This window comes from Eutrigla gurnardus (genome assembly GCF_963514095.1).
Source record: "Eutrigla gurnardus genome assembly, chromosome: 1".
NCBI classification, from domain to species: Eukaryota; Metazoa; Chordata; class Actinopteri; order Perciformes; family Triglidae; genus Eutrigla; species Eutrigla gurnardus.
Window position 1 is genome coordinate 31,213,035 of NC_139915.1, and position 14,135 is coordinate 31,227,169.

At 41.4% G+C, this 14,135-nt stretch overlaps 1 protein-coding gene across 2 annotated transcripts in view; it reads left to right on the forward strand.

Moving 5' to 3' along the window:
• kcnq1.1 (potassium voltage-gated channel, KQT-like subfamily, member 1.1) overlaps window positions 1-13,679 on the forward strand; it is a gene marked incomplete at its 5' end in the record, with an annotated part of 38,027 nt that extends 24,348 nt beyond the window's left edge. Inside the window, 9 exons of one of the 2 annotated variants that reach the window (XM_084016529.1) lie at window positions 579-717; window positions 5,361-5,384; window positions 5,670-5,726; window positions 7,335-7,464; window positions 10,296-10,371; window positions 11,781-11,875; window positions 12,207-12,253; window positions 12,359-12,420; window positions 13,158-13,679. In XM_084016529.1, coding sequence (XP_083872655.1) covers window positions 579-717; window positions 5,361-5,384; window positions 5,670-5,726; window positions 7,335-7,464; window positions 10,296-10,371; window positions 11,781-11,875; window positions 12,207-12,253; window positions 12,359-12,420; window positions 13,158-13,430 — 903 coding nt within the window. In that variant the 3' untranslated portion in view covers window positions 13,431-13,679. The remainder of the gene's footprint in view (window positions 1-578; window positions 718-5,360; window positions 5,385-5,669; window positions 5,727-7,334; window positions 7,465-10,295; window positions 10,372-11,780; window positions 11,876-12,206; window positions 12,254-12,358; window positions 12,421-13,157) is intronic. The other variant, XM_084016530.1, reaches the window with a different exon arrangement.
• Between the last annotated feature and the right edge of the window lie 456 nt (window positions 13,680-14,135).

A 14,135-nucleotide genomic window follows, 5' to 3' on the forward strand; every position in this document is an offset into this window, starting at 1 on the left:
CTGTGATGTTGCCATAACTGTGTCACACTGTATTGTTGTGGGGATTTGAAGGATTAAAAAGAAACTAGCTGATGAGATTTAAACTTGAAGTTTTAAATAATTAGAATCTCATTGCGGCGGTTGGGTGTGAGGGGGACAAAGGATATGAAACGGCGGCCAGCAGCATTATTAATATTGATTATTCAATTGAATATCACTACTTCTCGGGTATCAGATCATGCCCACGCTAATGCATAGATTTTCAAAATGTTGTTTATGTGTCAAAAACGTTCCCTCAGGGCCTGAAAAGGCTCGGACCATAAAGTTTTGAAAAATGTCACGACAACAGCAATATTTAACTCGTTAAATAGACTTAAATCATGTTATTGACTCGCTGCTGCACTGAGAGCCTCAATCAATGTCCATATAACATAACTCATATATTACAAAGCAAAAATAGGAATCTACACCATTGACTAGTCCTTTATTGTCTTATTAACTGTATTAAAGTCAAGCAGGCAGACTCTTATCGTTGTTGCATAAACAGAATTACTTTGGCCGCAGACTGATAAATGAGCCTGTTTGCGTTTGTTGGGCAGGTGAAGATAAGGAGGAAACTGAAGAGCACCGACAAGGACAACGGTCCCATTTCTCCCACAATTCCCAGCATCACCTTCGAGTCGGTGTTCGACAGCGGGAGGGAGCTGAGTTCGGATGTTTACAGCACCGTGGGCACAGGTAGGCTTATCTCTGATCTTTTAAACCCTCTTCACATCACATCCATATTTAACCATATATGCAATATATTTATTCCTGTAAAACGAAATATGAAGTGTGCTTAGGGGTGGGTAAAAATATCGATACAGCAATATATTGCGATACTCTGCCGCCCAATACAATATCGATTTTTCAACTCCAAAGATCGATTAAAAAAAAAAAAAGATTCATGTTTAGACGCGTTGTGAATGCAGTACTTTATCCTTTTTCATTTTATTTTTAATATTTATTCCAGTGAATTTCGTGGGAATTAATAAAATGGAGAGGCTGTTTTGAATGAAATAGTTTTGACTAAATTTTCCTCTGATCAATATCATCTGATGTACAAATACAGGTACTTGTGTTTTCATCTTTATTTATATCGCAATATCGTGATACGTATCGTATCGTGACCAAAGTATCATGATACGTATCGTATCGTGAGGTTCTTGCCAATACTCAACCCTATTACATACTGATTTCAACCAATAACATCGATCGTTCCATCAATCAATCAGGGTGACAGCGTTACATTCGAAGCCCGCCCACTTTTTAAGCCGTCCAATCAAATGCATAGTTGAAATGTCCCGTTTCCCTGGAACAGTGTAGAATCTGCAGTAGCTTTACATTCTGTTTCACTGGGACTTTAAAACCAAACATGTTGAAGAATACACCAGCATTGGATGCTACAGCCCAAAATCTATGCATGGTAGATGATAAATCAACTTTCTGAGTCATTTACATGGTTCTATTAAAGAACGTAATAAACTCTCAGAAGCATGCACGGGAATGATACTCAGTGATGATTCAGTAAAAAGAAAATGTTTGATTTGAGCTTCAGTTGTAGCCACAGGAGGAGGAGGAGGGGGAGGGGGGTAAAGTCCACCATTAAAGATGAATGAGCACATTGCAGCAATAAAGCGTGAGGTTGCATTGATGAGCCTGAAGTTCAGTGCTGCACTGCTGAACTTACAACACTCCACTCATGCCGGGGAGCTGAGAGTGATCTCCAGAATCATTCACTGCATCCTCCCGAAGTCATCTCAGGTAACCGGCGCCTTTGCTACTCGACACGTTTTACAGTTAATGACGGCTGCCGTGATCAAACAGCGGCTGAAGGGGAAATGAAACAAAATCCTACAAGTTGGCTTTCATTTTTTTTTTACAAATGTCTTTGACTTTGCTGCAATAATGGTTCTGCACACGGAGACGTGGACTCAGAAGCAGAACTCACAGGCGGCTCAAAGCAATCAATCGTTCTCGTGGGAGGAAGTTCAAAAGCAGAGATCAGCAGCGAGCGGTCTGTCAGCGAGGGCAAGTCGAGGAGGCAAAGAGCGGCGCGAAGGTGGAACCGAGGGCTGGACCAACATCGGACCAGGGGTCACCAACCGTTCTGAGAGCCTAGAAGGGTCGGGAGCAATAGCGGCATTTAACGATTGCTCCTCCAACAAATATCATATATGATGTCACATTTCCGTGCCAAAGCGAAGCGTGTTTTTACAGAGTATATAACAGGGTCGCCAGCAAAGTTGGAATCATTTGCAAATGTCTTGTCTTTTATAGAGCCAAACATCTCATTGGGACACATAATGTAATCATTGCACCGGATATATATATATATATATATATATATATATATATATATGCTGGGGACCCACAGGAGTGCTTTATTGAATTTGGTAAAATTTGCATATATGTGATACATTTGAGTTTAATCAACTTTGAACACTGCGGTGGGTGTAGGGGGGCTTCAGGGCTCTGCAGAGTTCAGCATGTCGTCTGACAGCAGACAGACAGCGGCTCATCGACTGCAACCAAACTCTTTTTCACTACATCTCGGTATAACTCAGGTGCGTTTCCCCCCCGACTATAAATACCATGCTAATTAAATCCATGCCCTACTTTACAACCGCAGTGGTTATGTCGAGTATAACTATTAAGAAATTACCTCCACTAAGTTCACCGACGAGAAACAGTGACTTGCATTTTTTTCGGGGCAGATTTCGTGATTTTGAGGGCCTCCAGGCAAACGCTGCCTTCTTCCCTTTTCACCCTCGTTCTAACTGCTAATGTTTGTGTTGAAGAAGAAGAAGGATGTTTTTATTCTGAAGTAGTGAAGAGTAGAGGAGGCAACTTAACAGCCAGCGACCTTCTGACACTAAAACCTAACTGATCATCAAACATAAACACAACACATACTCATAATTAAACATAGCTTTGAAATGACTTCATTCATTTTTTCATTTCACACATTTTATCCTTGATCGGGTCTCTTCATGTTTCCTCCTCATGGAGAACTGTATATGTTTGTAAACATTTCCTTTGAAACGATTTAAACCAATGGAATGAATCAGCGTTACTGAGGCGAAGGAGGGTTATGTTTTCTCTTTGTCGGTTTGTCAACAGGATTATGGAAAAACAAAAAATCCGATTTTTCATGAAACTTTGTGGAAGGGCACCTATTAAATCTGGATTCGCCTTGTCGGAGGAGTGAGCTCTCTTTGATTTAATGTCACACATACTGGACAACAAGTACTCACACACATACCCAGGGCCCTGAACCAGTGTGGGGGTCCTTTAGATTTATTATCTGATTTTACGTAAGGTAATTGGGATTTTAAAATATTTCACATAAGTCTTACAAATCAGCTGATTCATATAGAAGGCCACAATAAAGCTGGTGGTTTAGGTTGGGGTTTTACTGAGGTTCTGTACTTCATTTGATGTTTGATCATTCATGTATTCTTTCAAGATCGTCCTTGTTGGTTTTATTTCCTTTCAGGTTTTCACTTCTAAAGATGTATGTTCTGTTCTGTACGTCTTCAGAACGAACGGGCTGAATACAGCAAAAATAACAAATTAAATATGATTGTAAATTACAGTCATGCAGACGTCGTCATCAGGAGGATAAAAAGTGCAAACTATATAATTTTGTGTTTCTTGTGGTTATATAAATGTTATTTATGGTGCTGTTGTGCAAATCATTTGTTATGAAAGGCTAAACGGCAACAAATGGAATGAAGCATAATATTTAATCGTGTGAATTTCAGAAATCTGTCTTATTTTCTGTTTCTGTAGGTTATTATTATTATTATTATTATTATTATTGTTATTAATTCAGTGTAGATGAACCAAAGTATACGCTTGAGAAGACGGTGTGTTTGCCTTCAGTCGGGGATGAATATTGATACTGTGAGCCAATCATCTAATTGGATCATATTCTCTATTGTGCTTAGTTGTGCGTCCTTTTTTCATCTTGCAGCTCTCTCACCGCTCATCGCCGTGGAAACAACTCTTTGCTTTGCGCTCCCTTCTCAGTCCGACATCATGGCGGCGACGTCTGCGTGTGTTCTCCTCATGTTCCACGAAGATCAGCGTCTTTGATGTGGAAGCTGAATAGATTCGGCAGGTCGCGCTGCACATCCAACATCTCCAGCATGTGGCTGTTAACTATGAATCATTTAGCTAAATGCCACATTGCCATCTGGTGTGTGCTTATATCGACTGTTTGCAGAGTCGGCTCATACGCTCCTGGCCTGGATGGATTTCTAAGGATTCATAACCCGTGTTTTTCAATTCATTAGTTCGGTTTGTTTGGTTTTATCTCCACTTCACATTATGATTATTGGGATTTTACTTGTAGTTGATAAGCAGAGTTATTGGACTGGATACAGTGAATAACATGCTGGTTTTGAGCAGTGGTGGGGAAAAGTATTACTACTATATAGCCTACTGGTACATGAAGTTGCTTGTTTGTTATTGTAAGCTATTTCAGTTAATTCTACCTTCATGAAGGTTATAAGGGTCGGTTTGGTTGGAACTGTTTTAGAGTGTTAATGATACTGACAAACTTTATACTTTGTCCACTACCTTCATATGGTTACGGTCTTGTGTGATGACATCACATTTCTGATGTTTCTGAGGTTGGCGGAGGAGGGAACTGTTGTATTTATGATGTTTGAAGATTTTCACCTACTTTTAACCTATGAAACATTCTCAATTTAATATTGAAGGCTCGTCGGACCTACATAAGTAAACCAGACCGTCTGCGAGAAGATTGGCTATTTATAGCTATTCTTAATGCTTGTCTTTGGTGCTATCGGGTCAGATTCTGGGGGGGAAAATCAGATGAAATCATACTCTAGAAACTCCTTCAGCTCACAGAGGATAGACCATGAACCTGGCTTCCCTTCAAGAGTCACGCTGGGAGGGAAGGGAGGCACAGGAGAACCAGGACCAGACCTTCAAACAATGATACAGTAAAATAAATGTTTTCAAGAGGGACTCGAGAGAAAACGACCCCAAAAAACAACCCAAAACGAGTAATAATTATAAAATAAACCTTAATCTTGAACTTGATTCATGACTTCATTAAACTACTAGAACCTTAATCTCAATCCAATTACGCATTACATTCAAATAAGCATATAAACCTGTCAAACGGGGCTGCAGATGCATCCTTCCTGTAAGTGTAGAGATACAGGATTACTGCCTATGAATGACAGTGTTTACATATATGTGTGTGTGTCTCTAAATCTGCTTGTTTAATCTAATTTAACCGCCTATTTTCTTGCTTTTGTCTTTCCCCTCTCTCGATGTTTTGTCCGTGTACCTTGGATTAGCAGGATCCCACACGTTGGGAGGATGTGGTGAGCTGCTGTTGGCTTCCTCGTCCTCACAAAACCTCCCGTCCTCTCTCACTGTCCATTTCTACAGCCTCCAGTTTTTAGTCTCTCAATAACAGCATCCTTTTTGTTTTAAAGGCATGATCCTGTTGTGATATATTCAAGTTGTTTGCTTGATTATTATGTGAGCGATGAATAGAAAAGTGCATGTTCAGCACCACAGCTTGTGACTAACATGGTTTGTGTTTTGTTTTTGTTGCCCTGTGGTGAACATGATCATGTTGGTGTTTGTCGTCACGCGTGCTGCAGATTGCCAGCAGTCCTGGACGTCGTTGTCTTCCCTTCAGTTCAGCTCGCCGCCTCCAGGTAACGACATGTGTTTGATTTGAGTTTTTTTTCAGTTTGCTTTGTCCCTCCAGATGTAAATCGTTGCATCACATCTCATATCTGGGACTAGGAGGAAGTAAATCTGTAATGGCATTTGTTAAAAAAAAACACATTTACAAGTTGTACTGTGTCAGTCACACAGCCATATGTACCACAAAAAAATGGAGCCGAGAGAGGGTGGAAAAATTCAGAGAAAAAAAATTCAAATTTACGAGTTTATAAAGTCGCAGATTTGCTACTTTATTACGATGCTAACAACCGGCATCTATGCTTAATACATCACAACGTGATGTATGGCCAACGTGGCCTTGTTAAGGTCGTTAGCGTGACGGCTGTTGATGGTTATTGTCATCTTATGGGTGTTTAGTGATCGGGCAGCAACTTTTTTCCTCTGAAGATTCCCCACCCACACATTACGTGACGTGACCATTTAGCCCACGCTGCCATCTTTAATGTATTTAATGGGAAACGGCATACAGTCAAGGAGAAGACCTCCGCTGTACTGAGTGAACCCAACTGCACTTATATGAGAGAGGACGGATGTTATTATGTTGTTTTTTATCCACAGTGTACAAATGAACGGATGTTACTGAGAGCCGAACAGTTGGATACATTAAATGTTGCTGCCGCAAGGAATTATGGGACGGCATCATGTCCTTTTCATTTGGATGGTCCAATGGACGCTATACTAAAGGAGATAAGAAAGAAAGCTCTTATTGTGAGGGGATTTTCTCTATACCTGATTCCCTCAGTGTAAGATTAATACATCTTATGAATAGGTTTGCATTTAATCTGAGTTATAAAGCGTCTGCTTCTCCAGGCGAGGCAACATCACAAACAAGACACTAGCGTGTCTCTCATGGCCGAACACAAAGTTCTTACCTTTAGACAGAATACAGACGCTGTGGCATAACTGGTTTACTGCTCAAACCTTGATTCTCACGATGACCATCAAGCATCAATACATATTTCTGCATAAGACCTCCACCATCTCCAGAGGGCTCCTTGCTCCTCGGCTCATACAAATTTCCATCACACTTATCATGGCTGCCACTTAGATACTTCTGGGTCCTTGCACTTAAAACAAAAGAATTCCAAAAAAGTATTCAACCACAGTCATGGATTGCATTTATTTCTTAAAATTATCTATTTTGCATGAAACTGAGACCCACGTCAGACCATGTCTTGTGTTTAAACAACCAACTGATTGCCAAATGTAATACCTAAATCCAAACCAATATACCATGAGTTTTTATAGAGAGAAACAGAATACAGGTTAATTTACAAAAACAAAAAATCTGATTTTTTATTTATTTTCCTGAATCATGCATTTATTTATTTTTTTGCACAGCAGGGGATATCAATCAAACTGCTGGTTGGGTTGTTTTGATAAGAAATCTACATTTTTTGTCAAGTCTAACAAATCAGGTTTTTTGTTTCATAGCAAACGGCACCACGTTTAATTGAACTGAATTCCCCTTTGAACACAACGGGCGAGGTGCCAAACTGAAGCAATCAAAAGGGCCCCGTTCTCTGCTCAACCCACACATATTGATAACTGAAGTCCAATGCATGTGTGTCCTGCAGTGAAAAGAAACCCCGGCCTTTTGGACGTCCACTCACCGGGCCCCCTTCAGAGGAACTGCAGCTTTGCAGACGACCTGGAGCTGGAGCCGGAGCGATACAACGATCTGGCTCCCGTCTCCTCGCGGTCACAGTGAGTCATGTGTACTTTAATGAGCGTGCTAGGGGTCGTTTGCATGTGTTTTTTTACTAATTAACCTTTGTGATGTGTCAAAACCCCCCAGAGCGCTCCTCTCTCCGCTGCGAAATTATTCTCTATTAGCGAAAAAAACCACTCGTGCTTGCCGAGGCACTTGCACAGCTGAGAGACGGCGGCTGATATGAGGGAAACGAGCGTTAAGTAACTGTGGTGAAATGTAAGTGCACAGTAAGTGAAACAAATGGCGCGACAGTTCGGACCCGTGGGACTTTGCGTTGTAGACGGCGGGGGTAATGATGCGGAGTGGGAATTGCATGCAGCAGCCGTTTGTTGGCGAAGATCACAAAGTTGCTCGTCTGACTCCAAAAATACGCAACTAGCTGTTCACGTAGAGCCACATCAAAAAAAAGAAAAAAACAGCGCCGAGTTGAACCATTACGAGACACGACGACTTGTTTCCACAGCTTGAAAGTTTTTGCTCCTTTTGTCAAACTTCTGCAGGAAAATTGGAGATTGAATTTCAACTCATCGATAGTGTGAAGACGGTTCAATTAAGCCATCGCTATAAATCCAAGATGGCAGCGTGGATCCTTGATGTGGGGTAGTTCACAGGATCCACACTCAGCAGGCTGTGTTTTGGTAAATTGAAGACAGCGGTATTGAGAGGTTTAACAAAACCACCAGACATTTGTCACAAAAACACAAATTACCGCTCTGGTAACACAGCAGACACGGCCCTTTTATAGTGAAACTAAAAGGGCCGGGTTTGAAGCTATTAGGTAAGTGGGAGGTAAAGGAACACAGCCTCCTTGAAACACGGTTTCCATGGTGCTCACGTCGCCTTGTTTGTTTCCGTCTCGTGGAGCAGTTGGACCGATCGCAGGAGGAAAACAAAAGGTGCAAAAAGCTGAGACGAAACACTTTCCCAAGATTGTGACAGAAGTTTTAATTGAATCAGCTGAGGAATGTTGAAAACATGAATAATGCAATTTTAATCAGGCCCGAAACTATTCGGTAATTGCTGCAAAAGTTAGGGCTCAAGACGACAAGATAAGTATTAGACACTGATGTTAATTAAAAAAAATAAATTAATAAAAAAGGAATTCCATTATACAGATAGAGAAGTTACGTTAAAGTAAGGGGGTGTAACTTCTCAGGAATGTAAATTTAAACATAAACATTTATAGACACGTTTTGTTGTTTGTTATTTTTGTATGTATTTAAATTAGACATAATTGATGATTAGTGAGGGTTTTATTACAGCTTTGCCTTGATTTAGCAGCTGTGTCCCCCGTCTTTAGTCTTTGTGCTAAAATAATCCCCCATATGTTGTGCTGTTTCTTCAAGAATTATGACCATAAAGGCATAGCTTGGGTTTTAAAGGAGGGTTGTATGTATCAATATATTGTATACAATATGTTCACAGCTTTGTCTTAAAGCTATGGTCTCCATTCTGAAAATCAGTTGAGCCTCTGAGACAGATTTGAAAGAAGCATCCCCCCCCCCCCCAACCAAACCATTATAAAAAAAAAAAAAAAAAATAGCCCAACCTATCAGATAATGAAGCTTTAAAATGTCCAAGGGAAATGCAAGACTCTAGTTTGAGGGCTAGTTTATCATTCACCCAATTAAAAAGGTGAATAGCAACCGCAATCTGTTCTGCCAACATTAGAGCGCACATGAGGGATGTCTAAGGTTAAGTAGCTGCCGGATCGTTTACTGTAGTTAATAGATTTAAATGAAGGAGGAGGTGCGAGGTGGACTTACTTCTTCTAGACTTGTGAGGAGGTCCGGGCTCTAACGGCTGAAGTGTTGATGGAGCAGCGTGACAATACAGAAGGTTGACCGCACTATTATTTTATAGTCTGACATCCTTTCATTCCACGTACGAGTCCTAATTCGATTTTTAATCGTGTGTGCACCGTTAAGACTTTTTTATTGTAATGGTGGGAACGTCAGTGTCACAGGAGGAAGTAGAGAAAACCCTTACTCGGCACCTTTTCTGCATTTTAAAAAACGAGCATGCGATTAAGGAGAGATAATTAGCTCGCCGTCAGACAGCCCTTATCTGACAGGGAGAACCTTTTTTTTTTTTCTGTCCTCACAGCCACCATACTGACAAACGCAGTATAGTAGTAGATTAGTGTCACCTTCGGTTCACTTCCCTGTCAGAAAATACTCTAAATATAGCGTACACTTAAACTGATATTGATTTTTGAGCCGTGCATTTAGATGGCTCATATGTGTGTGTACTGCTGCCGGCCGGCGTCCACGGCGATACATTGGTTTCACTTCCATTTGTTACTCCCGACGTGACCGGGGACGTGACCGTAACACCGTCTGTGGACGAGCAGCTCATACAAACCCTCACTATTCACAACCGCACTTTCTGTAGTCATTAGAGCTGAAAGAGAGAATGGTGTTTCTCTCTCCTTGTGGTTACGTCACCAACCTTTTGTTGGTTTCCTGTGTGATTTCCTTCATGATATAGTTCCTATTTGATCAAATTTGAATGTCAGGCCATTGTATCTCCCCCGTGAAGAGTCCATTACGAGAACCTCCGTCTTTCACCTATCGAGCTTGACAAAGAGCTGCTCTCCCCTTCACTAGCCTGCTTCTCCATGGTAATGAATGCGTAATAGCTCCTAATACTTCCCACAACAAGGCTGCTGTTATCCTGGGCTTTCAGCGGCGGGTCAACAGGAAGTCCAATCCAAACCTAGATTTAGAAGTTTTACTCTTTCTCTGAGATTTCTACAAAAAGCAATTTCCACATAAATTTCAAAGTGACGCTAACTGATTCGTGAAAAACTCTCCGTACGCAGATTGACGGAGTCGCACCGACAAGCCATCCGGGTGATCCAGAGAATGCGTTATTTTGTGGCGAAAAGAAATTTCCAGGTAAGTGGGACTTCACCTCAATCCATAGGCTTGTTTTCTCTCAGGCACTTTATCAATGTTACCATCGTAAGCAATCCTGCTAACCTCAATGTGATTTATTATTAGCTCAGCGGGCGTGACAATTTAAAAAAACAACAACTTTGCCCCAGAAAAATGTAGTTAGACCTCCAGGTGGATGGAGGTTGGGCTTTTGATGAAAGCAGTGGCAGCGGCAGTAAGTGTTTGGCGTCGTGTCACAGCGGAGCTTTGACAGTTTCAATTGATTGCCTCCTTACATTTGCAGCAAGTAGTCTCCTTCAACCTGCTTATAGAGGGCTCGTCCCTTTTCACTCAGTCCACTAGTGTTAAATTGATAGCGAGTGAATACAAAGTACTCCATGCACAGAATTAATATTACACCTCACCAGCCCTGCAAGCGAGTTCAGCTGCAGAGATCGGGGAGAGACAAACGCAAAACCGACATGAAACATTACGGCCTGATCTCATCCCCCGGGCGTCGGATAACGGACGTTTTTTTCCATGTTTTTTCCTCTGTGTTTGATATCGACGACTAGCATCTTTGTGACACGCATGGGACTTTCAAGTAACTGCAATGAAAGCGCTCCAGCCAAAAAAAAGAGAAAAAAAACCCCCAAACACGTCCCAAAGTTTCATTCATGACGTTAAAGAAGGTAATTTGGAAAATCCACAGAGAATTGACCTTGACCGCAGAACTGAAAAAGTTCTGCCCACTTCGTTCAGACCTCCGTTCAAAGGCGTTGAACGCCAAACGAGTGTTCGCAATCGGAAAGTAAGCATTGACAGACAGGCAGGCCGTCCAATAATTTTCTCCCGCCCTACTTTTTTTATTGGACTGGGTTTTACAGTCCTGCCACGGCCCCAGATGACCTTTTTTTTACGTCAGAGCATTTAATTTATTCATTTCTATCGGTATGTTACGAGGATTTCAAGTAATATAACAGAAAGTGTTCCTGAATCAGAATCACCTACTCAACCTTTAAATTGTTTCCCTATTTGTCGCCACAACTTTATGCGCTAGTCAACAGGTCTTGGTCATTTCACATTTTTCTGTAAGTGAAAGTGCTGTTGACACATTTCCAGGTTATGCTAGTGATGTTAGAGACATCGTGATAACCCAACCTAAACCTAATATAGAGTCCTAAACCTAAATATAGAGTCCTTAACCTAAAGTCCTCTTGTTGCCGAAACCTAAGCAATTCTCTGAGTTTACGACGTTAAGCACGTGTTTCCTGCGCTACCCAGTGCGTTTGAAAATTACGTCAAGCTGCTGTGACGATTGAGACGAGAACATGTTGAACTTTGCAAACACCTTCAGAAATGAGAGAAAGGCTTTTGCCGTTTATTCTGAAAATGATTTTCTTCATCGAACCTTTCTGTTCCCGTTGCAGCAAGCTCGTAAACCGTATGACGTGCGCGACGTGATCGAGCAGTACTCCCAGGGTCACCTCAACCTCATGGTGCGGATCAAGGAGCTGCAGAGAAGGTAAGCCGCTTAATTAAGAAAGAGCTTCACGTGAATTATTACACGGCTTCGTCCAATACTCCATTCTGATTGGCGAATTACAGCGTTCTACCGTGCTAGAGGACTGTTTGTTTGTTTTTAAGTGGCAGCGACGAATTATTATACAATCAATAAAATAATTCAAAAATCAACACTAAGTAAGTAGCCGTGTAATAAGCAGGATAATAGTCATTATCGTGAAATGAATCCCTTCGGGGCGAGTTGAAAGCATGACAAATGTAGAACCTCATGAGTTCCTCTGACTGGATATATGTGTTCCTCTGACTGGAGCTTCCCATTGTGTTCCTCACAGACTGGACCAGTCCATAGGGAAGATAACCTTGTTCCAGTCGGGCTCCGGTGATGAATCACGCCCCTGCTTTCTCCAAATATATTACAGAGTAACTACGGAGTAAAACCGCCGTCCTAATCCTTTCTGTCTTATTATTTACTTCCCCTCTGAAGACCGAGCCAAGGACAAAGGCACCAACTCAATCGGATCCAGACTCAACAGGATGGAGGACAAGGTGGGATTTGTGCAACTTCGGTGGAAAGCCGTGTTTGTATTGTATTCATAGTTTGAGGCCTCTCTGTTGACCGCGCACTGGCAGTTTTACTTATCAATAACTCAAATTGTTTTTTAATAATGCAACAAAACATTCAACTTTAGCTTTGAAATGTGACATATGTGGCCCTGGTTATTTTTGATTCAAATATAAAAACTTAAACAGCTTTTGCCAGCTCGGCGGCTCAAAAAAGAGAAACCTTGATGTTGTTTTCCTTCAGTTCTTTTTTATGTCAAAAGAGAAATCACAACCTCCCCCCAAATCCGTCCCCAAGTGTGTCTCGCATTCCTTGCTTTTTCAACTGTGGATAAAATAACCAAAGAAACTTCTGTTTTGGGGGTAACCAACCATTAAAGTTTAAATTATCAAATTGAAACTTAAATGAATGTGACGGTATGTTTTATAATCTTCACAGCTAAAGTTCTGTTGCATCAGTTTGACTTGAGTAAATAAGTAATTTTGTTTGATGGGTCTTTATAGACCGTGCACAGTACAGCAGTAAAAATGTGTTTTGGCACAGGCTGAAGGTTAATACCATAATGCTTGTTGTCCCAAACCAGGTTATTCAATTACAAGAAGGACATAATTGTAACACTCTCCTCTGTGCTCTCAAATGAGGAATAAATATTATTGATGAAGTGAATCCAAATCTGGGGCGGGAGCTTTCAGTTACCAATATTTGAGTCAATATTTGACAGATAATGCACATGGACCAGACGCTAAACCGCATCGCAGAGTCCCTAACATTCCTGCTGGACCAGAGGGACGCCGGCGAGGGTGAAGGAGGCGAAGGCGGCAGGCCGAGGCCGCGGCTTGGACGGACCTGTAACGTCCTCCCCAGCCAGGACAGCCTGCCAAGTTACGACCAGCTGTCTTCATCCCCGTCGTCCTTCTCTTCCAACACCGCCGGCAGCGCCGCCTGCCCCAAGCATCCCTCCAGCGGCACCGCCAGTCAGGATGAGAGCTGCTGAAATCCTGGAAAGCAAACAGACACATTTTCTTTTTTCTCTCTTTAGTATAATTCATAAAACGATGGAGCAGTTTCACTCTAACTCTCACTTTAGAACATCTGTTTTTGATGCTTAACAAAAACATGTTATGCCATAGAAAATATAAAGTATAATTTCTGTAAAAAAAAAATAGCTTTTTACATTTGCAGTAACTTTACTTTAGAGGTAAAAACCAAACTTAGTTACAGCAATGAATATCTGAACTCGAACTGCACTTTTAATTATACGGTGTGAGGGGCGTGGCCTAAAAGGCATTAGGTGGTGCTAGCGAGACACTTTTTTGTGGATGAAACCTTTAAAATCAAAATGTTTTCGCCAGTCCCCATGAGCACACTTTTTTTCCAACATCAGAATATGATAAGGCCCCCAAAAAGGCAGTTACTCTCCATAATAATAATAATAAACAAAGCAATTACAACAGAGCTTCGCTGCCGACGTTGTCGGCGCTCGGCCCTAATAACAAGTGAAAGCTGGTGATAATTTACTTTATTTTTTCCCTGGGTGTTGTCTGTAAATATCTGGGCACAAATCATTTCATATAATCAAATGGGGCAGAAGCTAAATCCATTGTTGAAGAGAAAAACTCCCCAGCTAACTCTTGCTAAAGCTAACTAGCTTAGTATTCTTCTGTTATCTCCGCTCTTGGCTGGAAAAGACTTTATTATT